Source organism: Empidonax traillii, unplaced genomic scaffold (assembly GCF_003031625.1).
Source record: "Empidonax traillii isolate 1590-97213 ecotype Southwest subspecies unplaced genomic scaffold, ASM303162v1 scaffold377:size560545, whole genome shotgun sequence".
In the NCBI taxonomy this organism is placed as follows: Eukaryota; Metazoa; Chordata; class Aves; order Passeriformes; family Tyrannidae; genus Empidonax; species Empidonax traillii.
Genome location: NW_020955570.1, coordinates 464,123 through 489,952, shown reverse-complemented (window position 1 = coordinate 489,952; position 25,830 = coordinate 464,123). Strand labels below are relative to the sequence as shown.

The 25,830-nt window shown below is 38.5% G+C and overlaps 2 protein-coding genes across 9 annotated transcripts in view; one reads left to right on the top strand and one right to left on the bottom strand.

Moving 5' to 3' along the window:
* The first annotated feature begins 5,834 nt into the window (after window positions 1-5,834).
* The window catches only part of TUBE1 (tubulin epsilon 1), a 21,264-nt gene continuing 1,268 nt past the window's right edge, over window positions 5,835-25,830 (top strand). Inside the window, exons 1-14 of one of the 8 annotated variants that reach the window (XM_027893045.1) lie at window positions 5,835-5,913; window positions 6,007-6,080; window positions 8,065-8,117; window positions 10,007-10,078; window positions 10,663-10,782; window positions 11,791-11,912; window positions 13,178-13,365; window positions 14,176-14,351; window positions 15,108-15,248; window positions 16,694-16,834; window positions 17,736-17,910; window positions 19,093-19,595; window positions 21,001-21,140; window positions 21,800-21,987. In XM_027893045.1, coding sequence (XP_027748846.1) covers window positions 5,889-5,913; window positions 6,007-6,080; window positions 8,065-8,117; window positions 10,007-10,078; window positions 10,663-10,782; window positions 11,791-11,912; window positions 13,178-13,365; window positions 14,176-14,351; window positions 15,108-15,248; window positions 16,694-16,834; window positions 17,736-17,910; window positions 19,093-19,251 — 1,446 coding nt within the window. In that variant the 5' untranslated portion in view covers window positions 5,835-5,888 and the 3' untranslated portion in view covers window positions 19,252-19,595; window positions 21,001-21,140; window positions 21,800-21,987. Of the gene's footprint in view, window positions 5,914-6,006; window positions 6,081-8,064; window positions 8,118-10,006; window positions 10,079-10,662; window positions 10,783-11,790; window positions 11,913-13,177; window positions 13,366-14,175; window positions 14,352-15,107; window positions 15,249-16,693; window positions 16,835-17,735; window positions 17,911-19,092; window positions 20,806-21,000; window positions 21,175-21,799; window positions 21,988-25,830 lie in introns of those variants that run through there. The other 7 variants (XM_027893048.1, XM_027893046.1, XM_027893050.1 and 4 more) reach the window with 7 other exon arrangements.
* CCN6 (cellular communication network factor 6) overlaps window positions 20,861-25,830 on the bottom strand; it is a 7,593-nt gene continuing 2,623 nt past the window's right edge. Inside the window, exons 2-5 of the mRNA XM_027893053.1 lie at window positions 24,913-25,189; window positions 24,311-24,553; window positions 21,682-21,875; window positions 20,861-21,276 (exon numbers count right to left, since the gene is read on the bottom strand). Coding sequence (XP_027748854.1) covers window positions 20,995-21,276; window positions 21,682-21,875; window positions 24,311-24,553; window positions 24,913-25,189 — 996 coding nt within the window. The 3' untranslated portion in view covers window positions 20,861-20,994. The remainder of the gene's footprint in view (window positions 21,277-21,681; window positions 21,876-24,310; window positions 24,554-24,912; window positions 25,190-25,830) is intronic.

The window sequence follows — 25,830 nt, the reverse complement described above, 5'->3', positions numbered from 1 at the left end:
AAGAGTGAGCTTTACCATTTCTTATAGTGTATGTGTGGACAGTCTGTTACATGAAAATGTGGGATTATAAAAGAAATTAAAGTTATATTAAATATGTTATTTTCAAGATAGATCTTTATATAATTTCATTCCATACCTTAGTCACCCTTTGTTACACAGGAAAGCATCTGCTAATGCCCTTTAAAGAATAAAGCCAGATAATAGATTCACATTACAAATAACTGTTAAAAGATTTTAGTGTATATTTTTAATTTTCCATTCAACTCATTTATATATTCCTCAAATAAAATGGGGAGCAGAGAGTATACTAGTTATGTAAGCTTACAAAAAACGAAAAATTAAATTTTTATTCCACTTCTAGACTTCACAGATATGTTCTAGCACAGAGTGAAGACAGGATGTATATCTTTTAAAACAGATGTTTTACGTATTTGATCATTTACCTAAACTGGGCAATTTTAGAGTAATACTTGCCTTACATAAAAAGGGAGAGACAAAATTCCAAATTCCAAGGTTTTTCTCTGAATTTTTAAATGCACTTACACAGCACTAAATTCACAATCTCGTTGTGATTTCATTTGCAGTAATGTAGCACAAGTAAACATGAAGCATAGAAAGTAGAATCATGGTTGGATTTCAGTTGAATCTCTTATCATACAAATTCATCACTTCCTTGTGAGACTGCTACAGGACTTAAGTTTATAGCAGTAATACTCAAACAAAGAACATGTTCCTCTGGAAGATATGATGCTGCAGAGGAACTGGGAGTGAAACAGGAAGATGTAAACAGAAGGCAAAGGGCTGCAAATCTGAGCTATGTTATAACCATAGAAGGTAGACGGAAGTTAATGCTAGGGTTTAACTCACAGTAGGCTTGAACACAAGCCACTTGCAAAACTTTGCCTCTTCAGTGATCATATGAAAGGCATCAGAGACATTTAGGTTTCTTTTCTTTAAGAATAAAGTACTGTTGACAGAAAGTTTTATGATTGCTGCAAAAATTGTTGTTGGAACCTTCTCAAAAGATGACCAGCTGCAAAGCAGGAAAGTATGAAAAGCGAAAATAAAGGACAACACCCTAAAGACTAAAAATTAATAGGGAATTCATCTGGAGAACACACAAGTGACAACTGGAATCCAAAGATCTTGAATCTATGGACAGCTGGAGGAACCACCAGAATAAAATACATGTGTAAGCAGCTTCCCTACTACTTTACCTCTAGCGGGAAAAGGGTTTTGACAGATTGCAGCAGACTTGGCTTACTTTGGATAACGAACCACAAGCTCTGGATACACTGGCACAGGAACTCTCCAGCAGCTGGGACCCCATCACTGACTCTCCACTTGTCTTCAGAGTCCAGTGTTGGGTGGTAAGTGGATAAGAGAAGACTTGTCAGCTCTGCTCTTACTTTCAGTCCCCATGCCTGTTCCTCCTGCCTTCTCCTGAACATCTCCCCTTCCCTTCCCTAGAACCCTCAGGCAATGTGCTTCAAGGACTGATTTCCTTTCCAACTCCTTATGGAGGCCCCGTATGTCTGGCAGTGGTGTACAGAACCCTCTTTTTATCACTCCACAGCACACTGTTCATAAGTAAGAAGTCAAGAGTATCCCTCTGCAGCCTCTCTGAATCCAGCATGGTTCTCTCTGGAATCCAGTTGCCTTCAAATGCCATCTTTGTCTTAGATACCAAAACCACTATGCCCACTCAAGTCTTTTCTGCTCCCAGCTACTACTCAAGACTCTAAACAGAAAACATTGAGGATTTTTGGTTTGGGATTTTTTTTATTATTGGTGTTGAGGGGGACTGTCTTCGGATCAGTGTGCTGGATTCCCAGTGGGTAGCAGAGGCCATGCATGATGTTATCTGGGACAGGGAGCAGGGGTAAAAAAGGAAGTCTCCCTCCTTTCCAGTGCTAATGAGTTGTTAGATTGACTCAATCAAGCTCATGACACCACAGCCTGAGCTAAGCTTCCTCAGGCCCTGGTCTCCATAACCCTACTGCTGGAGAGAAAAGAACAGCAGATTCCCTGCTCAGATAGGTTTGTTACAAGGATTACTGAAATTCCTTTTGAGGTTGCCTGCAGCTGCTAAGCAGAGATAGCCAGGAATAGCATATGTCTGTGCCCCCTAAGAGCATCACAGTTTAGTGAATGTTGGTATTAAGTGAGCATTGTATGTTAAATGGTACTCACATACTCGAAATGTTTTTCTGTCTTACACCTACTTCAAACCAAAGCGTATTTTCTCATATCCACATCCAAGCTCTGTGAATAAACAATATTTCTCTTAGCCATATTTGCTGCATTGTAATTTGATTTTGTTCTGTGAATTTACATTTAAGAATGACTTTTCTGATTAATCAATCCTTTGCATACTTTATATATGGAAAACTAAAAATACACTAAAACAGCATATGTGAATAAAAACCACATTAAAATTCATAAACTGCTACCATTCAAATTACTTCTCTTTACTATATCACCAGCTAATCAAACATAGCAGTATTTGTGGATGATATCTTCCTCGATTTTTCTTTCTAGACCTCAGAGATGCAGGGGTTTTTTCTGCAAAACAGGGTTCCGAAGAAAAATACTATGAATCAGAGGATACTTTCAGACTCAGGAGAGAGCAGAAAATAATGTAAATTTCCCTGCCCCCAACATCCACAGAGACCTTGAAATTACCATTTCATATGCACCAAAGAAAGTCTGTATGTGATGCATTATATTACACACACCTCCACATTCATTTCAAAGCTGCTGGTGTTTAAGAGAAAGTGACTGCCTAAGCAGAAATCTTCCCAGAATTCAATTTGTCTTCTGTATCTATCTTAAAAATTACAGCTCCAAAGTACAAAACCCTTCATCTCCAAAGATTTGGGAAAAACCTTTACGTTCTGAGCTCCACTGTCAGATTGTCCATTTGCAGTTTCAATATGAACATAACTATCTCAATTCTGCAGAAAACCTACCAAAAAATAGAGCACTGATGTTAAGAAATTATAACTTTTCTCTTCCACCTTCAACGTTTTAATAAGTGTTGTTGCAGCCTTTATCTAAGTCAGTGTTACGGCTGCACTGTTATTATATCATGGAATATTTTGAAACTGGACATTTGCATGGCTGTATAAGACAGAATCCAATTTCAAGATTAAATACTCAGCAAACTGCTTCAAAATAGAGTATTTAAATAGGATCTCTGGCCCCTCTATCTCCTCTATTTGAGATCTCCCCTCTCTTCAAGGATCAAGAGTATGGACAACAGCCTAGACAGGAAAATTAAAGATGGAGCATTACAAGCCTGACAGTAATTCCCCAAAAGCCAGCCATTCTAAGTTAAAAAAAAAAAAAAAAAAAGAAAAAAAGAAAGAAAAAAACCCACATAAACAGGAAAACAAAACTACAAACCAACAAACCTTCATATGTGAACTAAGACCTGCTATAAATCAAAGGATAGCATTAGTTCGAATTCCAGTGTATTCTCCCTACAGCAGCATGTGGCCTAAATAGTCAAATGACTGTTATTAAAAAGATGCTGAAAGCATAGCACATATATTTAACTTCTTATGTATTTTTGGCTGTTGTTACAGTTGGGATTTAAGGGTTATTGGCCGATTCACTCATTTGCTCTCAATAACATAGTAGGTTATTCATAGAATTATTCAATTTTTGTTCCAAAGCTGTGGAACACCATTCCCACATAACACCTTCAACAAAAATTTACTGAGAAATTAAGAGTAAGAAACCCACATTAACATAAGTCTGTCGATTAAATAACTAATATAGACAGTCTCTGAGGGGACCTGTATAGATTCATGCATTTATAACATGGTAGATGCAGTAGGGCTTCATCAACAACAAAACAGAAAGTCAGCATGTGATGATTTCCTTTGCATAGTTGAGCTGACTATTTCATTAAACCTCTGAGCATATGCATCAAGCCAACCTGGCTGTCATGCATCAACTTCCTGCCCTTGGACCTCCTTTGGAAGCTAAAAAATATTCCCATATGAATATGAATCTCAATTGCATCTCTGATTCACAGCGTTTCTAAGCTCAGTGAGAATAATCACTTAATATTTGCCAGCACAGACTTCCTAATAGCATACTGGAAGTCAAAGCCCAGAGTGTCTTGCTGCAATCTCATGTTCAATAGAGTGAATCCCATTAAGCTGAATCTTGATGGGACATGGAACACAAAAGCTACAACTACCTGAAAGAACAAGTAGAAAGTGTAGCTAATTACACATGAAGAAAGCAAGCCAGATACATTAATCTTAAGAGATTCTGCGGACTTTAAATTAAACTTCAGAATGCTCATAAGCAATGTTGTACTTACTGCTTTTAGCCAAAGTAAGACCAAAAAGGCATATGAAGGGAAGACTTTAAGGACATGACAGTAGGCAAGAAGTATAGAAACAGTCTGCCATTGAATATACCTTATAAGTTTGGACCAGTTCAGATAACCACAGGGAACAAAATTAAGCTATAGGTTACATCTAGACTGTCCAGAGAGAAATTACCACCTGCTTTTGTGCTTAATATTCATGTAGTTTTACAATGGTTACTAGTTTATAAAGAAGTGTTTGAGACAGTATTACCCTTTTCATGCTAAACATGCCTATAACACTAAAGCTATTTGTTCTTTAGAACTTTATTCATGACACTTGAGTAACCTTGGGCCACTCAGTACTTTTTCTTAAGAATAATACTAATTTCTAATAGATGGATTCTTCTCTTTCAATTATGTTTTTAAAAATTAGTCTGTATATCTATTTCTTGTATGCAATATATTATTAGATTGTATTGTACAATATTTTATTTGCTCTAACTTTATTTTCCTGTGGACCTATAATTAATCTCTACAGGATCATAAATCACGTCCAGGAGCAAATAAAGGATTAAGAATTTCATTTAGCAAATTTTGTTTGCACACCAGCACTAGAAATAATGTATTTGGAAAAATACTATTCTGTTGGACAGTTTTAGCCATAAAACCTAATGAACTGGGTTTCATGGAAGTGCTTTTGTTCTCCCACAGGAAGCAGAAATGCCATCTGTGTCACAAGACAGCTTTCTGCAAGCAACTGCTTTGCATATCACACATTCTTTCCTGGTTCAGTGGTGGATTTGGCAGTGATGGATTAACAGTTGGACTTCACAATCTTAAAGGTCTTTTCCAACCTAACTGGTTCTATGATTTTGCAGCTGAGCTATGTCGTGGTCCGGTCTTGCCATGCTGAGACAATAGCAACTCCACATTTTTCATTCTTTCCTTTTTTACTCCTGAAGTTCAACACATAGGCAAAAGCACCTCCCAATTGCACTGTGGAAAATTATAAGCACAAGAAATACGAAACTGAGCTTAAAAAAAACCGTAACGTGCGAGCCTGATGGGAAGGTACATTACAGCATTTCCTAATGACCACTTTTTTACTTCATTTTTAATTTGTATTTTCATATCGTTAGGCACACTTCACACCATAGTCCCGAATTATGAATTTGGGGGAAATAAAACGCTTCTTATCACACCATTTTTAGCCATAGAAGGTAATGAACTGTACTGTACGGAAATATCTCCAACTCGGGATATTCTGTGAGTAGATTACTTGTTTTCCCACACAAAGGCTTCATTTTAGGTCTTTGCTGAGTCTCCTGCGTCTGAGACTCTGCAGCCCCCCCACAGGTTCACCCTCACGACACCATTTCCACTTCCCCTATCCCCTCACACACCCCCCACCCCCACCCCCGGCGCTCCCTAATGGGACGTTCCAGTCGGGGCGGGCGCCCGCAGCCAAGGCAACGGGTGGGCCGTTCCACCGCAGGAACTCAGGGGGCGCGGCTTCCGGGCGCCCACTTCGAAACGGCAGAGCGCCGCCGGCCGCGCCATGACCCAGTCGGTGGTGGTGCAGGGTAAGGAGTCGCGGTGCCCAGAGCAACACCCCCACCCCACCCCGCCGCCGCTACACCCTCCCCGTTCCTGAGCCGTGTCTCTCCCCTTTGCAGTGGGGCAGTGCGGGAACCAGGTGGGCTGCCGGTTCTGGGACCTGGCGCTGCGGGAACACGCCGCCGTCAACAAGGTACGGGCGCCGCTGCCGCCGCTGGCCCGGGGCGAGCGCCCTCGCCGTGGGGAGGCGGCGGTGCCCCTGCGCTCCCTCCCGCCTTCGTCGCCGTGACGGCAAAGCTCTGTGTTTGTTTGATTAAACTAAGGCCGCTTCACTGTGAGCAAAACTACCCCCCAGGTTCTTGTGCCGTTTAACTAGTCATGAGTTTTAGCTATCCTTGATAAGTCAGAGGGCTGGACAATCACCAGCTGTATGAAATTCAACAAGGGAAAGTGCTGGATTCCGCACGTGGGATGGGACGAGCTCAGATGTACGCACAGACTGAGGAATGACAGGCTGGAAAGCAATGCCACGGAAAGGGACCTGGGGGTCCTGGTGGATGGCAAGTTGGATATGAGTCAGCAGTGCCCTGGCAGCCAGGAGGGCCAACCATGTCCTGGGGGGCGTCAGGCAAAGCATCGGCAGCTCGTCAAGGGAGGGGATTGTCCCGCTCTGTTCTGCACTGGTGCAGCCTCACCTTGAATATTGTGTGCAGTTTTGGGTACCACAACATTAAAAAGACATTAGGCTGTTAGAGAGTGTCCAAAGGAGAGCCACGAAATGGTGAAGGGTCTGCAGCAAAAGCCAAATAAGGACTGGCTGAGGTCATTAGGTCTGTTCAGCCTGGAGAAGAGGAGACTGAGAGGAGACCTCATTGCAGTCTACAACTTCCTCGTGAGGCAAAATGGCAAGGCAAGCACTGATCTCTCTGGTGACCAGCAAAAGGACCCATGGGAATGTCATGAAGTTGTGTCAGGAAAGGTTTAGATTGGCTGTTATACCCAGAGAGTGGTTGGGAACTGGAACAGGCTCCCCAGAGAAGTGGTCATAGCATCAAGCCCGACAGAATTCAAGAAGCATTTGGATGATACTGTCAGGCACATGGTGAGACTCTTGGGGAGTCATGTGTAGAGCTGAGTTGGACTTGATGATCCTTGTAGGTCTCTTCCAGCTCAGAATGTTCTGTGATTCTATGATCCCTTCCAGTCAGCTTTCTCCAGCCTTCCCACCTTGAAAAGCCCAGGATGTCTCCCTAAAGCCAGACATTACCAGGTTTGAGGCACTTAGTGGCAAGAGAAATCTGTTTCGTGTGGGTTCTTTGCCACTGGCAGTAAAGCAGAAGGGCAGCCCCCCAAATTCCACTGTTCTCCATTTTAGCTCATGCCGCATACTTGCCATACAGCTGTGCTAAAGAAAATTGCACTGAAGAGGGCATAGGGTTGTGCTGACTACTCTGAACAAAGTCACATTTTCCTTGCTTTGACTATAAAGATACTGTTTCCTGGTTAACACAATACATTAACAGATAAGGATGAGGAGTCTTCAATGCCTTCTTTAGAAGCAACTGTAAAAAGGCAATGGATGAAGTTCATGTTGAGTGCAGAGAGTGTTTTGGTTGTAGTGTAGTACAAAACAGTGTCTTCCAAATTCTCCGTCACCAGGTCTTGAGTACGGTAGCAATCTGTAAATAATAATGTGAAAGTATTTAAACTTGCTAGGTCTCTTTAGTTTTATGGCGGGGTAAGTAATTTGCGTGCTCTCAGCAGGGAGTTCTGGAATCACTGATGCAGTGTGATGTGCTTTCCTTTTCAAAGAACTTCGTGGGCATTGAGCCCACAATGTACTGAGTGTTGTGTCAGTGATGAACTGAGTCAGCTAAACAGCAGCTATTAGATTTAATAATTGCCTGGGGATCTTCAGTAATCTACTACAGTTGTCTAATCTTGTGCTGAAAAATTAACTTTCTAGTTACGTCCTCCTGTCAGTTTTTAATAACAAGCTGATTTTTCAGTGAAATGTTCTTTTTAGAGCTGACTAGAGCTAGCTGGATTCAACATAGATGTTTACTCTGGTTTGAGCAGTGAGGTTTGACAAGTGACCTTCAGAGGTCCCTTCCAACTTAAATTATTCTATGAAAAATTTTTGATGTTACGTATCATTTTGTGTTGTTTCCTTTTAGAAAGGAATTTATGATGAAGCATTAAGCAGTTTCTTTAGGAACGTAGATACAAGGTAAGTTGTCTTATCAAGAAGCTCATGAGTTTAACACAGTGGACCCACACTTCAAGTATCTTCTCTTAACCTAAGTTATAATTTTCTTTGTTTCAAGTCATATTTAGTTTGTGCTAGGAAAATATTTTGCTTTTTTATTATCTTCTCAAAACATATCTTTACATTTCCGTTTTAAGTATACTTACATCAGTTGTTAAAGATGTTGAAAGTTTGGGTTAACCAATTCATATCCTAAGAGCATTCAGTCATTTCTAATCTGTCCAGTTAGAAAAATCCTTGCAAGAATAAAATGTGCACCTGGATATTGCTGTCGTCTTTAAAATAATTAAAAAGGATTTGACCAACCTGTTTTTCTTCCATCATATGACAAGGTTACAGTACAGCATGTGATTTTAATTAAAATGGCATTGAAATACAAATAGTTTTGTCTCAACTTTTAGCTCTCTGAAAGAATAATGCAAATGCATTGGAGTTTAGGATTACCATTCCTTGTGGGTATTTCCTGGAGTAACTTTTTTTTTTTTAAACCAAGAAAATTTGATTGTAAAAAAATACCTATGTTTCTGTACAAGCCTGGTGAAACCACCAAATTTTTAACTGGCAGCTTGACTGCAATAGAAACATCTGTTTTCTTTCTGAGCAACCTCATCCAGTGGAAAGTGTCCCTGCCCATGGCAGAGGGGTTGGAAAGAAGATGGTCTTTAAAGTCCTTTCTAACCAAAACCATTCTGGGATTCTAGGAACGTGGAGACTTTTTTTCAGCAATTGAATCCAAGTGATTGAAGGAATGGTCTGTCGCACAAAGACAATAGGAAGAAAAAGAAGTGTTGTTTTGGGGTTGGGTTTTTTTCCTCTTTGAGTTTTGTTATTCCCTGAAGAGAAACTGAACTTCTCTAGGTGTATTTAGTGCTGCTATAGTGGACTCATATATGTGTTGCATAGCCTAGAGGAATCACATGAGTACTGCTGTGAGCTGTTCAGCTAATGAGAAGCGTCCAGAGAGCAGGTAGAAAATCTTGGAGGAATCCAGTGCAGCCCCATATTCTCTTCCCCTCATTTCTGATGGGACTGTTGCAAATTTTAGCTCATGTTTTGGGAATGTTTTTGTGGTAGAATGTAGAATAGTCTAAGACGTACTTTAGGCTTGGCCAGCTCCCAAATAAGGTAAATAACTGAAGGGAAAATTAGATCCATCTCCCACTATCCCTGCCTTTTTTCCCCTGTGTTCAATATAGTTTGGCCAGACTGGAGCATCTCATCCTTTGAGTGCAGAAGCGCCAGCATTTGTTGTTGAAAAAATATGATTGTAACACAATGCATAGTCTCCTGCCTTGGCTCAGTACAACCAATCCTGGAAAAGAAGTAGCTATGCCCATCCAACATTATTTCTGAACTGGCAAATCTTCATAGCAAAGCAAGTCAAGTTAAGCGCTGTGCTAGTGCAGGAACGCAGGTTTCACACCTGAGCAGAAGTACAGTGTCGTAACAACCCCCACTAAAGAGCTTGTGGGGCTACTTGGTGCGCTGTGTTCAATTATGTGATGCGGATACACATATCACATGCTGATATAAGATAATCCTTTCAAGTTTTGGCAAACTGTAGAATTTCTGGAGAGGCTGTACCTGAGAGTAAACATTCAGTGCTTCTCTTTTCAGCTTAGTGAAGTAATGCTTAGGCTGTTTCTGACTGAGATCGTGTCCTGTAATTGCATTACTTCCGGGAATTGTGAGGTCTTAGCAGTATGTTCAGGGTGTTTGTTTGTTGCCATACTCTTCTGAACACAAAGCACTAAAGAGAAAATTTTATTATAGTATGTATTTTCTATTATGAATCTGAGCTTAGATCTTTCTGTTACTGTTAGTTGTTTTGTTTTTTTTTTTTTTTTCAGAAGTGGTGGTGATGGTCCAGGTATTTACAAAGGAAAAATCTGCTCTTTAAAAGCACGAGTAAGGCAATCTATTAAAGGTCATTCTTTTTACGTGGCATGTTTTCAGCTGTGTGGGAATTTTCATAAAGTCCTTAAAATTGCATACAGGTTTAAATACTGCTTTGAATAGTAGAATTTCTAATAGTAACTTTTATGGTTCATTCAAGTAATACAGTTTGCTGCCTGTCTTGTTGAGTAATTTAAATTGTAATTCTAATAAAATGATTGCAGATATTAGTAACTCAGTATTTTTATGAATTCTAGAAGAAGTGGGTTTCCTTAAGCCACTTGAAATTATTAAGAAGCAAGAAAACTTGAAACAAAATATTGTAACGTCTTCATTTCTAACTGTTGGGGCAAAATATAAAATTTAAACTAAATTTAATTATCTGAAATGTTGTCCTGTTGACCAACTTCTGGCAAATCGTCTAAGGTTAATCTAGTTGGTCTCCTAGTTAACAACTGTGGAAAAAAAAGGTTTCTTTGGAGCAGAGTAGAAACAGTATACCTTTTGTATTGTAGTATACCTTTTATATTGTAAATAATTTTGTATTTCTTTGTGTGGTTATTTCAAGGGTAGTTTCCTTACTGACTGAATTTTAATTCTTTCTCTTCTCAAAGGCACTGTTGATTGACATGGAGGAGGGAGTGGTAAATGAAATTCTGCAGGGACCATTGAGGGATGTGTTTGATAGCAAGCAGCTTATCACAGATGTTTCTGGTTCAGGAAACAACTGGTGAGAACCTCTTCAGAACACATTTCTTAGCAACTAATTAGATGGCATTTGAAAAGGGAAATGATAACCGTAGCTTTCTGTTTCGTTCTGCACCTGGGGAGCTGCAGCATTTTACCAGCAAACTTGGAGTCACTGTTGCCTGGAGGAGGGCTTTGAAAAGGCTTTTACAGAAGGATAATTCTGCTGATACACCATTTTGACTATTTTTTTTCTCCCTCTTTTTTGATTTTCGTTTCAAAAGAACATGCTTTTTATTTTTGTTTCTTTGGTATTCAGCTGCTTCCATTGCTCAGTCAAAGCCATAATCTAGTTTGAGACTGTGCAACTACTGTGGAAAATGAGATATATGAACAAATGCATTTCTGATTTCTAAGCACCACAGAGTCTGGCTTTGTGTGTCTAAACTACATTCCCAAAAAGAGAAATTCAGAAAAAGATTGATTAACATAACGAATTGCAAATTTTCATGGAGACCCTAATGCGCCTCTAGTAATATTCAGTGCATTACAGACTGGAAAGCAAATCATCAGCAAATGTGCCAAAAGAGAGGGCAATACAAGGATAAAACATCCTGTAACTTCACCATCTAGCAGGCAAGTGTATGGAAAACGAGCTGTTTGGGGTTCTTTTTAATTACTGGTATCATTTGACTTGCATAGTACTCAAAGGAAGATCAGGACACATTTTGCATAGGGGTTCCTTATTGTTAAGGAGTATGTAATTTTCATTTCATTATTACAACTAGATCATCCAATATGGGTGTTTATTTCTTGATCGGTAAAAAATAATAGTGCACGCTCCAAATGTGAACTTAGTGCTGCTTTCATCCTCAAAAGTAAAACCATGTCCTAATTCCCATATTCTCATTATGTAGACACAGGTTGGAAACTCTCACAGATGAGGTGTTGGACTCTGAACTCTATACTGCCAAATAGAAGGAGATAAAATAAAAAATTGAAAGATCGGTTGTTGGAATGTTTTTTTTTAAAGTACTTTTTATGTCCTCAGGGCTGTAGGTCATAAGCTGTATGGCTATCAGTACCGGGAAAACATTGTGGAAAAGCTGAGGAAAACCGCAGAACACTGTGACTGTCTGCAGTGTTTCTTTATAATTCATTCCATGGGAGGCGGTAAGTAGTGTCTTTGTAGTGAGTATGATTGCAGTAGCCACAGATGAAAAAGAAAAACATGGATCTTGAAAAGAACATAAATATAATAATTCACATTGTTCAGAATGCATAATAAAAAAAACCCCACAGACAAATTAAGTGGAGCTGTAATTATTTAGTACTTGTTTTGTTAGAGCACTAAGGAGCCCTAATGTGTTACCCAGAGCAAAAATGCAGCTAAAATTTTAAATACGACTCAGTGGATGGATCAAGACAGGTACCAAAGACAAATAAACTCGGCAGAATTACTGCTCAGAAGAAGAGTCAGTGGCCTCTGAACACTGATATCATTGCTGTAATCAAGTTGCTTTTAATCATGGGGAAAGAATTTTGTGAAACACTTGAAGGAGACTTCAAATGTTACTCTAGAAAAACTTTGTTTTTCTGTTTTCCTTCCACACAATTCTCTTGAATCCAATCTAGTTACTTTGTTAATAAGCCAAAAGGGAGAATGCTTTTCCTCTAAGCCTTCCTACCCCAGAAACCTGGGAGCAGCATGTATTATAACTGGTAATAATGTGGAAAAAGACACAGAAAATAGCTCTAAATATGAAGCAAGGGTTCTGTCGAGAGCCTTTTTTGTGGCCGTTTGCTTAATTTCAGAGACCCTGCAGATATTATTTCTGTTATTGCAGAAAGTTGCTGTCTTGTTCATAAGAATAAATTGTCTGCCACTGAGAATGTAGCTGTAAATTCAGAAAAAGATCACACTTCAGATTTCTGATTGGAGCTCAGTGCTGTGTTCTTAGCGATAATGAGGGAAAAAGCTTGTGTGCTGGGAGAAATTGGCCCTGTTTTGACTGGAGAATGACAAACCCTAAAAGGAATGAAAGTAATTGTTTGGGGCGGTTCAGTGCTTTTAAGCAAATGTCTTGTTTCAAAATACAAATAAAAATTTTAAAATAAGAAGTAGAAATACTAGGTCAGAAAATGTTTGTTATGTTATAGGACTTTTAGGATTGCAGAAATTTTTGAAATTGTATACCTCATCCTGACTGGTATACCTTGGAAAATACTTTTTTTACTTAATTATTTTCCTGTCTGGGAAAAAACCTTTCTACCTTAAGTTACATTTGAGTAGCCTCCACTGTCAGCCAAATATTTCAGAAAATATTCATTAAAATATATAATTGAAAAGTTGTATGTCTCCAACATATGAGTCTTGGGACCTAAGATAACATGGGGAACCTTTTATCTTCTTTCATTCTGTTTTCATTCATAATTAGGGACAGGATCTGGTCTTGGAACTTTTGTACTAAAGTTGCTTGAGGACGAATTCCCAGAAGTATATAGATTTGTTACTTCAGTTTATCCCTCTGGTGAAGATGATGTTATTACTTCTCCATATAACAGTGTTCTGGCTATGAAGGAGCTTAATGAACATGCAGACTGTGTGTTACCAGTAGAGAATGAAGTAAGAATTAATATTATATTTCTGGCAATTTTTTTTATTAGACTGCAAAAAAGAAGTCTTTCTCGCTTTTCTGTATTGATTTGAGTACCAAGTTTTTAAAGCATAATTTCATTTTTTCAAATAATAATTGAACTTCTAAGTCACTTATAGGCTTTTGAAATGAACATGAGTATCACTAAAAAGTTACTCTGCACCTTCGAAGTAGTCTAGAGTGAATTTTTTTGTGTCTTTTTCAAGGTAAACATTGAAAAGCTTCTATTTACTGAGACAGAGTGTCTTCTGTTCTTTTAGCAATCATTTTGTGCATAGTATTAATAGAGTCCTGCAAGAGAAATGACTAACCACACCAGATTCCAACACACTTAACTGTGCTTATTAGTATTAGGAGAATCATAGGTATACTTGACCTTGCAAAGTACTAGAACCATTTGAATCTAGCTCTGGTGACTGTCTTGGTGTTGGTTTATGAAAAAAAGCAAGAAAAGTGATAGATAGAGAATATATTTTTCCTTTCACAGGTGTTATGAAAATTTAAAATTCATTTTTAGAAGATAAGGATTTTAAGTAGTTGAATAAAATTCAAACTTCTGAGTCAAGCTGTATTTGTGACATGTAAGGAACAGACTTTTAGAAACACTTCAGTCAACTGGCATTGCTCAAAAGTTGGACTTAGATGTATCAAAGGTATAATCTTTGAGCTAACAGTACCGTGTGTTAGCTTTTAAGATTAATGGAAGTGAAAAACTGGGGTACTGAATTCGAAAGTTCTGTGCTCAAGACTACTTTGCTTTTATTTTTCTCTCTCAAAAGTCTCTGTTTGATATAGTTAATAAAATTAATCAGATGATCAATTCTGGGAAGCTGGGGTCAACCGTGAAGCAAAACAGCTTGGTAACATCAAGTGCAGGCAGTGTAAAAACTCTCCAGGAGAAGCCATTTGATGCAATGAATAATATCGTAGCCAACTTGCTGCTGAACCTGACAAGGTAAAGTTACAGGTCATTCCTCTGTAACAAAGTAGTATCGCTGGAGGTGGTGTTTGCTGCAAATATGCAGGCCTGGATCAACTTGAATAATATAAATTGTTTTTCATTTGATACGAGTCTTCTTTAAGAGTTGTTTACTAAATGCTGAAGTATTTGGAAGTATTCAGATTGTAGTGGTGTTGCTTTAGCCTTGACAGTCTTAAAACTGAAATAAATTTGTAGGCAGAAGGATAGTGTTTTCCGTTAGTGCTTAGTGGAGCCCAGGAAGGTTTGCCTTTCTAGGCCAGTTGTATTTATTTTATAAATACTGTCAGATCATTTTTGCTCCTAAACTGTCTATTGCTGCAAGAAATATACTTCTGGAGTATTGACCTGTTTTTCTTTTAAACAGATTGTCAGGAATGCAAAATCACACATGTTTTATTATAGCTTGTTTAGTAAAACTGGTATTAATTAACTGGTATTAATCAAATATGTCTACATTCTGAAAAACAGTGCTAAAGACTACAACTGGGAAACAAGGTCTTATTCTTGATGATTTATTGTTCTTTAATAAGAAGTATAAGTGAATAGGATTGAGTACTGATTCTGCCAGATGTGAAAGTTTTGTAATAATACATGAACCGTTTCTTGAATGCTGTGTTGTTTTACTGTTTTATTGTACAGAACAGTTGAAAAATAGATTAATGGAAGTTTACATTATAGAAGTGATTTCCTTAGTTTATAGTAATTTTATAATGGTTTGTTAATTTTCAGCTCTGCTAGATTTGAAGGTTCCCTAAACATGGATCTTAATGAAATCAGTATGAATTTGGTTCCATTTCCTCGACTTCATTATTTGGTTTCAAGCTTGACTCCTCTGTATACGTTGGCAGATGTTAATGTACCTTCTAGAAGGTAGGAAAAAAATATTATAGGAGTTTCACATTTAAAGCCTAATATCTGACTCTTCCATAGTTCTCATTAAAAAATTACATTCTGTAGCAAAACTAAGGGTGAAAGTTCTAAAACTTTTAAGTCTGCCACGTTTTAAAATTCATCCTGCTGATTTTTGGAACATCTGTTGTCTCTTTTCTCTGTAATGGTTGAGCCAGTAAATTTGACATCTTTTTATTCTCTGCTGGGAAATGTTTTTGTTGGAAAAATGTATTACTCAGATAGAACCCATGCCACAAGTTCTTTTGAGTAACTGTTTGCACTTGTCTTTACAGTATTTTGTCAGTCAAACAAGAAATTAAACTAGACTCTTTGGGAAGTAATGCCATCTTACTTGAGTCTGGAAGTGCAGTGAGCCTATTTATCAACTTATTGTAATGATAACCCGAAACTTGTAAAGTTCTTTGAGATATTTTTCCCTCTGACACAGCAGAAAAATAACCAGTTAAAATAGATTTTACTGGGTTTAGTGAATTAAGTTCAGTCAGCAAGAGGTCCAAATGATGACAGAAGCAACTAAAGCGGAGAAGAAGGCTGTTCTGTGATAGCAAGTGGTGCAATCAGCCGTATCTTTTGAAAACATGCCTTGTTTTCAAACAGTGCAGTGCTGGGGGAAGGAAGCATACTATGGGGAGATGCTCAGTCAAAGACGTCTCAGAATGAAGTGGGAGCAGTAATATTTTTGTTTTCTTTATTTAGTTGTTGGGGGTTTTTTTTGTAATAGATTGTGGCAAGGTGATATAAGAAAAAAGAAACAGAGGTGATGAATGCAGAGAGTTTGAGGCAAATGGAAAGAATAGCTTAGATGTTGTGGGTCTGCAGAAACGTCAGGACACCATCTTTGAAATCCCACACTACAGTGAAACTTGCTTAAGGAAGTGAAGAGAGAAAGAATATGATCAGCAGTCATGCATAATAAAATAAGAATAAGTAGACAAGTATGTATAGTCTGTCTTTTCCTAAATCATTAATTGAAATCATCACTGTTCTGTGATTCATTGATCCTTTTAAATAATGAAGTGTAACAGGCAGATATCCAGTTCTGTAAGGGTCAGCAGCACTTTGAAATTCCTTGTCAGATCCTTCACAGTGAGATTGTCCACTCAAATTGTCATAAGACCTTGTAACTACTGACCTCAAATTGCCGTTGTAAAGGCAACTTCTGTGACTCATCAGTGGCCTGTAGCATGAGGGAGAAGAGTAAAAAATGGATCTAGTGTGTTTTTAAAAACTTGTAATGCCAATATATCTATAAGTTTGAATCTTTTTCTATAATTTATGTTCCCAGGTTAGATGTATCTTTATCTCCACAATTTTATGAACTTTCAAACTCTGAAGATGGGTGTTCTGAAAAGCTTTTGTATCCTACTTTGGTAAGAGTAGATAACTGTTTTCTTTTCACCTAGGTTGGATCAGATGTTTTCAGACGCATTTAGTAGAGATCATCAACTAATTCAAGCAGATCCAAAGCATAGCCTCTACCTTGCCTGTGCACTTCTTGTTCGAGGAAATGTGCAGGTTTCAGACCTTCGCCGAAATATTGAAAGGTTTGTAATACCACACAAAGTAGTCATGGGAAACTGTTGTCAGTCATTCAGAGCACTCCAACTTTTCGTTTGAAGAGTTTCAATACCAAATTAGTTTACTCAGAAATATTTTTTTGTATTTTAGAAGGAAAGAAAATGTAATTAACTTACGCAATGAGTGAGAATAAGTCACAGCATTCCTGGATTTCCAGATAAAGGGAGCTGACTAAATATCTCAGTACTGCTCCTCCCTTTTCTTCAAAAATGCAAGAGAAAGCAAAGCTCAACCTTCCAGGGGTCTCCTGATAGTAAAGGATGTTGGGGGAGTAAGTTCTGTTGTAGAAGTTTGTTTTCTCTGAGCAGAACATCCCTCCCTTTCATGGTTACTTTCCTGTAGATAGGAAATCATCCTAGTTTTAACAACTCCATTGTTAGCACCCTCTTTCTACCTTTTACACTTTTGAGATACATAGATATAATAGGAAAGGTAGGCAAGCTTCACATACAGAAGGGAGTTTATAGGCAGACAGGAAAGCATGAGGAAAATTTCTGAGAATCTAAAGCATTTAACTTATTTCAAAACTACAGGTCAACTGATTGTCCTTACACAGTATTAATCTGCTCCTTTCCTAAATTTCAGAGGGCTTGCAGTGTCTTTTATAGAAATAGGTACTTGTAACTTCATTTTTCAAATCCTGATACATTAAATTAACAAAACAATATTGGTGTTTGCAGTTTAACTTTCAAATAGACACAGTGATTTAGTCTGAAGTCTAAAATGTCTTATTCACAATGATAGTTATAACTGTCCTGCTTTGTTCTGAAAGTTTAAATGTTAACCTTTTCAGACTGTTAGTTAAGAAAGAAAACTTAGCCTTCATGTTCTTCATATTCCTTAGATAACTAAATTTTTGTATCACAGGTTAAAACCTTCTCTGCACTTTGTCTCCTGGAATCAAGAGGGCTGGAAAACTGGTTTGTGTTCAGTACCTCCGGTGGGCCATTCCCATTCTCTTCTGGCTTTAGCAAACAACACCTGTGTAAAACCAACTTTCATTGAACTCAAAGAGAGATTTATGAAGCTCTACAAGAAAAAGGTGCAACTCCTAACATTGTAATATCCGTAGTCACAAATCATTGGCATTTTGTGTTATTGGGAAGCAAATCTTAGTATCACAGCTGCTTAAAATTAACAGCCCAAGATTTTTATTTATGTTGCCTATTTATGTTTATGCTTTTAAAAAGCATAAATCCCTTATTAATCTGTACCAACCTGACAATATCACAGAATCATAGAATGGTTTGGGTTAGAAGGAACCTTATAGAGCGTCTTGTTCCAATCCCCCTGCAGTGAGGGGGCACTAGACCAAGTATCTCAAAGCCCCATCCAGCCTGGCCAGGAACACTTCCAGGGATGGAGCATCCACAGCTTTTCTGTGCAACCTATTTCAGTGCCCCACCACACTCTAAAGAATTTCTTCCTTATATCTAATTTAACTCTTGGTTCCCACCAAGCTTTTCTCTCACTTCCCTTCCTCAGCAGGACAGGAGGAATATACAATGAAAAGCTTTTAGGTCAAGATAAGGACAGGGAGATCACTCACCAGTTACTGTCATGGGCAAAACAGAGAATATTATTTTAATTTACTGCTAATGAATAACAGAGTAGGACAGCAGAAAATAAAACCAAAACTGAAAACACCTTCATCCCCACTCCACCCCCTTCTTCCCAGTCTCGGAATTTCACTCCTGGTCCTTCTTTGCTGATTTTGTCTACAGGGCTGTTTCTCTCACATTGTCCTAAATCATCAGCTGTTGTGCATCCTTTTTACCCCTCCTTAAATACGTCACAGAGGCATTGCCAGCATCACTAATGGGCTCAGCTTTAGCCAGTGGCAGATCCCTGCTGGAGCCAGCTGGAACATGCGGGCAACTCCTGTTATCTTCTCACAAAAGCCACCCCTGCAGCCCTGCACTGCCCCTGCTGCCAAAACTTTGCCACATAAACCCAGTAACATGGTTGGTCCCCTAGGGTACACCTGACCAGTATGAAAACATGGATGTTTAAGGAATCAGTAATATTGATTGTGATTCCATAGGGGATTGTAACTAAAGTTGTGAAGTATTTAAATAAGGGGTGTCATGATATATAAGTCTCCTTTCTACAGTGCTTGCACTTCCCCCTTCAGTGCAGGCTAAATGGTGCTTACTGAGCCAAAGCAATTAGGGGCCAAGAAAAATGATAACACTGAATTAGGTTTTTTTTTTTATTCCTGTAGGCTCACCTTCACCATTATCTGCAAATAGACGGGATGGAGCAAAGCTGTTTTTCTGAAGCTGTGTCTTCTTTGTCTGACCTAATAGAAGAGTACAATGAACTGGATGCTACAAAAGGTGGGCCTAGAACAGATCCATCAAGACTGAAGATAGCTGTCTAAAGAAGGAAGAACTGCTTTTTATTTTTTTTTTGTTTAAAAAGAACGAAACACTTCCCTAAGCATCCAGCCACGTCAGTTAACCAGAATGACTTGCAGCATGCCCGGCTGTGGTAATTCCAAAGTGGGACTGGGACAACGGCTTCCTCAGCTCAAGAGTTGTCATATTAAGTGATAAGCCCTGCCTGTAAGAAAGATTTGACAGCACTTAATTATAGCTGATATCAGTAAGAGCAGTAATCCTAGCTATGGAGTAAATTGACACACCATATGCTGTGAAGACAAGGAAGAGAGATTTTAGCAGCCAAAAATGTAATTCTTTTCTCAGACTTTACAGTAAACTAAAGGTAGGCTTTGTTTCAAAGAAAGATCACCATTGCTAGATTTGGTTTTTAATAAGCAGCTACGAAGAGAAGAAAAGCTTATGTAATCTTTTCAAAGATGAAAGCAAGTCTCTAATGAAACTGCTTTCTTTAGCTTTACAGTGGACATTTCAAAATGCTCTAAGCTATGTTCCTCATTTTAATATTTTTGCTTTTCTGTTGTACTCAGCTATATTAGAGCATTCTGAGTTGATACCAAAATTGGCAATATCAGAAAATTCCACAAGATAAATTTTAAGTATTATACTTGGAGTATTAATTAACATATTATTTTAATGATTCATATTCATGAATGCTGAGTTGCACTTGATAATGAGATAATACAGTATACCTCTGAGCAAAACATGCACTTATAATGACGTTATATATATATATAAAGAATTATAACAACTGTTTCGAGAACAGAGTTTATAGGCTTGAAAGAATGCAAGTAAAATAGATGTTTTAATATTTATAATTATCAGAGTAAGCAGCTTTTTATATTACAATAAGAACTTTTACAAAATAGAATATACAGCTATTTCCAGTTGCTTACCAGCATTGGCTGTCTTAAAACAGCAAGACTAGTGAACTGTTACAGATCAGAATGGATCAATACAATGATTCCTTGAAGCTTGAAGTCCTTCTAGCAGAGTTGGAGTGGGTGTATAAGTAAGCACAATTTTCAATGTATATGTCCGGAAGCATTCAATAAAGCATTGTGCTAGCATTTGTTGAGAACAATTTTTAAGAAAATGTTCTAAAAATAGTAGTTACCTTGAAATGTTGCATCTATTATCTGCAGTTGCCTGCCCACTTTTTTATTCCTTTACATGTACATTGTTTACATTCACAACACTAGAGAAACACTACCTGCTGCAAAAAGCAGTTGGAGTTTAAAATTGAATTCTTCATTTTCAAACAGCATTGATGCGTTTTACTGTTGTAGATACATAGTAGAAAAGGTTAATTTAAGAATCAGGAATGACAGATGAAGTATTACAGGGAAATATTTTTTCTAATAGGTTAGAGCATGTGGAGTTTTTTTTTTGTGGGCAACACCTTGTTACAGTGAGACGTGAAGCTGTTTTGCTGTGCCTTTCTTAATTACCAAAAATTCTTGTTTGGGCAGAACTAGTGTTACATGCATCCTTCTCAAGAACATATTTCCCCATATAAAAACAGTTACATTAAAGAGATGCACTCTTACTTGTGTTTTCCAATGACATTTAAAAAATTAGTGAGTATTCACTTGTTATTTCACTGCTTATACTGTTTATACTGCCACAGTATAAACACTGCTGTGGCAGAGGGTTATGCTAACTCTTCAGGGTGTGAATGTGCTTTTGCATTCTCGGTGTGTTACAGTCAGTGGTGTAACTTGTCATAGGACTTTGAGTTCGGAAAATATATCTCCTGGAGCACTGCAAATCCTCTGACATACGCACGATGTTATCCACATCATCTTCCACTTGAAGAAGCCTTCATTGGGACACTCAAACTGTACAGTGATCATTTTGGACTTATTAGGTATGCAGCACCTCTTGTCCAAGCACACCCCACAGAAAGTTAGTCTGTAGCTTTGAGTAGTTGAGCATCCAGAAAAAATTAGCTTCTCTGCTCTTGGAAGCTGGAATGTCGGTTGACATGTTTTTCCTTTTGGAATCTTTAATATTAGAACAAAGAAAAGCCTGAGTTTTCTACACATTAAAAACAGACCATGTAAGAAGAAGTTGTGACATTTACTTAAAAATATCTTAAAAGTTAATCTGAAACTGCCTTATTTTTCCTTTATCAGTCGACAAGTAGAAAATACTTTCGGAGTGACTGTGCATCAGGACAGCACTAGCAGCACATCTATATCAGGACATTACATTCTTTTGCTTGAAATTACACATCTGTAGTTTACTATTGAAACCTTAAGACTGAATGGAGAAAACATAAGAGTTATTTTTAAACCTTAAAAAAGAAAGAAGTCAATATTTTATTAGCAGTTGCTAGTATATATAATTTTCCGCTAGCTCAAATATTTTCATTTTCTATTAGAAGGTAATTTTATATCAGAAAATACCTGTATTTTCTTCAGCATATTGGTCAGACAAGGCTGGATGAAGCATAATCTCTTTTCTTTTTTCATCTCACATTTTCTGTTGTCGTTGGTCACTCTGCTGGATATGCCTATGCCACAGGTCCTGGAGCAGGGTGTCCAGGGAGTTGCCTGTACAAGGCACTTTTTCTTCAAGACTAGTGGTAAGCTTCTGTAAGCTAAGACAGCAGTATATTATTTATGCAGCAGAACAGCCCCAAAAGGATGAATTGGAAATACAAGGATAAGACTTTGATTTCTGTTCCTGAAGGTATTTCTAAAGGTGAACGCAGAAATAACATGTCTATAACATAGAGTCATAAATAACTTTTTATACAAAAGCCAGGTAAGCTGCCATTAAACTTTACTGACACTGGATACTCAGATCCTAGTAAGGACTATTAAATTGCATGTGTTATGGAACCCCCCAGTTCCATGTAATGGAAATGTTATGTGGAGAGGGTTATTTGTGGAATTTTTATGGAATGTCCAGATTTTTTTTTTTTTTAATTTCAGGCCAAACATAGCTTATAAAGGGCAGCTGAGAACATTAATGTTTGGTTTTTTGTAGATACTGTGAAGACCTTAGAGTTTGTATTGAGGAATAAAATGCTTCAATCAGTTCTAGATATCACCAAAAAGCCTGTTTTCTGATGGATGAGGCCTGGATTAGATAGAGTAGTATATTTAAAAAAAAAGAAATAAAATTGCAGTGGAAAAGTTCATAGTGGAATTCTGCAGAAAAACTATGTGGAATCTGGACATTTATGTAAGAGCACAGAATTACCTGAAATTGCCAGAATTGCTGTCAGCTTTCCAGAATACCTGGAAAGTAGACAGCAATTTAAATATCTCAATGAAGCAAGCAATTTAAAAGCCTTTCAGAGAACTGCAACAAATAAAGGGAGGTTAAATGGTTGTTTATACTTGGTATATTTTTTTAAAGTATGACCTAGTTACATCCTTATGTGTCTGAATTAGGTAAATCCAATTGAAACAAAAAGCTAGAAAACAAAACGAGCAGTAAAATGAAACTTAGCACTTATTCACAGTAAGAGTAAAAGGACTTTTCAAAATAGATATTGAGCCATCCATGGAATTCATGCACAAGTTGACCTGATACGTCCACTGGTCTGTGGAATGAAAGGGGAAAGATTTTGAAACAAAAATTTCAAGGTGTATTTCTTCAGAAGGTTCCAAAGAACAGCATCCTCCAACACGTGCAGCCACCACAGGGACAGGGTGTTAGGTCCCTGAACTGAGCCCAGCAGGAAGAGTGTGCAAGCTGGGTGTCTCCTCTCAAGGTTATGCTGCGCAGTTGATTCAAATTCTGCAACGAATGTTGGCTTAATACTGTGCTCCAGATAACTGAAATATATCTATCTCCCCACAAACCCAATTACTGTGTGTCAAATGGTTTGGTTGCCGTTGTTTTCAGTGTGTTCTCTCTTGAATCAGATAAACATTGTTCTCTAGAAAAGAGATCATTCTTCACTTGAAGTCCATTGCCTTACCAAGTGCATGTTTATACAACAACATTAAGGATATTTCTGTTAAAAGGCTTTGATATTAGTTATAGGTATTGTATAATAATTTTTTAAGTAAGGATGAGCTTCTTTTTTTATTTTTGCCAACTTGTATAACCATTGCTCACGTGTGAGAAGCTGTCCAAGCTGAACTTCAGATTTTGTAAGCGGGTCTGTTTATCTGCAGATTGACTTCTGTGCACCTGTTTACTCAGCAGTCTTTGATGAAGGTTTTCTGGTGAGCTTTGCAATCTTTTTGGTTTTATTTTATTTATTGATGATGATGATTCAAGCTGCCACCAAATAAATGGCTCAGCTGTCTCGTACTCGTATAAGTTGTAATGAAGATGATTTTCACCATGAAAAGTTGGACATGCATGGGGAGGAGATGGCACAAGCTTAGGCAGCTGTGGCCAGGGAAGGGCCAGAATAGCTGCTTCTGTCATGGTCATAAAGTGAAAAAGAAAGCTACAGGGTTAGCAGCAGAGCAAGAATGAGGTTAAAGGGAATATCAGCTGACCCTGGCAGAACTGCATGGAGAAGCTTGTGGATGTTCTTGATCAGAACAGAGAATTGATCTGAATAGAGAAGAAATTAGAGGGAGTGCTTTCCTTGCAGTGACTCAAAATTTGTCAGGAAAGCCACTAAGGCCATTTTTATAATTTTCTGCTTTCTATTGGAAGAGGCCTGCAGCATGTTAATGTATGTATGTGAAAACAAAGACTCTGTACCCCACAAAGCAGGAGAAAGTGAGACAGCTCCCAAGCTGCAAAATGGCTGTCCACCGGCATCTCTAATTGGGCTGGCTGATCTGATGAGTAATAAACCTCTGCAGAATGATGCTTTGCCCAATTCCCTGGTGACAGAAGCCAAAAGCCTTTTTGCTTTTCACATTCATTAGGTTTAGAGAAAAGAGTCTGTGACCTGAGAGTAAGAGGGATAAGTGGGACAGAACAGTCACCCTGGCAATGGCCTTCAGTAAGAACTGAGAAAGTGCCAGTGTGTCGCCTGCCTGGCTGCTGGAGCCAGGGACACTAAATGCAGAAAGGCTCATGTACGGAAAAGTTTACTGGTGGAGCCAGGCTCACCTGACATCAGTCTGTAGTTGGTTGATTGAAGCTGCTTGTGCTGTCCCAGGCCACAAATAGATTGTCCAGGCTTCTTTCTGCCCGTGACCCTGGTGCAAGGACTCACTGCTAGTCTTGGTGTGAATACAGGTGTACATCCAATTGCACCACTGATGCACAGGCACTTATAAAGTGGATTAGGCTGGAAGGTCTGCCCATTGGGATAATAAACTCCATTGAGCTCACATCCTACAGCTACCAGATCTGAAAATGGTGAACAACAGTTACTGACACAGGAGGAGCACGTGGGTTTTGCTTAATAGAGTGCTAAAATGTGGTCAGCCATAAATGTGATCAGCTCTTTAAATCAGTCATCAACGCCTGCCAATAACAGGCTTGTGCACAGTGAACTGGTTTCGCTAATGCATGTGCAGGTAAGTTTAAAGCCAGTCCCAGCCCTACTCTCAGATTCTCTGGCTGAGCAGTCAGAGGACTAAATTAGGATAAATTGCTTAGCATAGAGCTTGTGCAGCACCTGCAAGCAGGATTTTCTTCCAAAACCATTTACCTGCATGGTCCCACCCTCTTGCATTTCAAGAAGGAAACATGAAAGAACAACTTACATGCACACACGCCTTTTTCATACCTAGGCTCGTCTTCTGAGTAGTCACAGTAGAGACCTTTGTGGGGATCACAGACATCTGCTTCATTGCAGGGCTCTCCTGACTGCTTGGCACAGACCTTACAGCATCCACAGCCGTCCTTCACCAAGCTTACCCCAGGGGTGCAGGCTGGCACAGGCGGGCACCTGCATGGCCAGTGACAAACCTCCTTGCGCTGGTGGACTTCACCAGTTTCTGAAGGTTTATCTCCAGGCTCCGCTGCTGGGCTGTGGAAAAACTTACACACAGTGGGGTATTTTGAGCTCTGAATGCATTATGTGTACCTGGAATAGCATAAAATTAAGTCGAGGTGGAAAACACTGTCGTGTTGGATGTACATGACATGTAACATTTCTCATCTCGTGGGATTGAAAAGTGAAAGGCTGTGAGTTTAAGTAAGAGGCAGAGGACCATCTTCATCCACTGTCATGGATTGAGGTGTTCCACCAGTAAGCCTGGCCTACTACTTGCACAAAACACAATTCATTGGTCTTTCCTTTGCCTTCCATAGAGCAAAACCTATAGTAGAACTGAAGTAGAAAAAAGTGTTTTAAAGTAGGTGGGTTTATTTTAAGTATTCCTTTTACAAACCTTTTATCAAATTAATTAACTTTTGATTCTGCACATGGTTTTATAACCAGCCACAGTCCTGTGTGCCGGTTCTGATGGCAAAAGCCGTTTAAAATAATGAACCTCTTTTGAATGTTACTTTTGCTCTAAAATTTGAGTAGTTGTTTGGGAGTGTGCATTATAATATTTACAAATTCACTTGTGCTACAGGCAAAAATTTAATCCTAATAAGGAAGGCTAGTAGTTGTACTGAGCTTAATAGGTTGCTTTCTAAGAGTGCGTTTATTTGCATGACTAAGTCCTCATTGA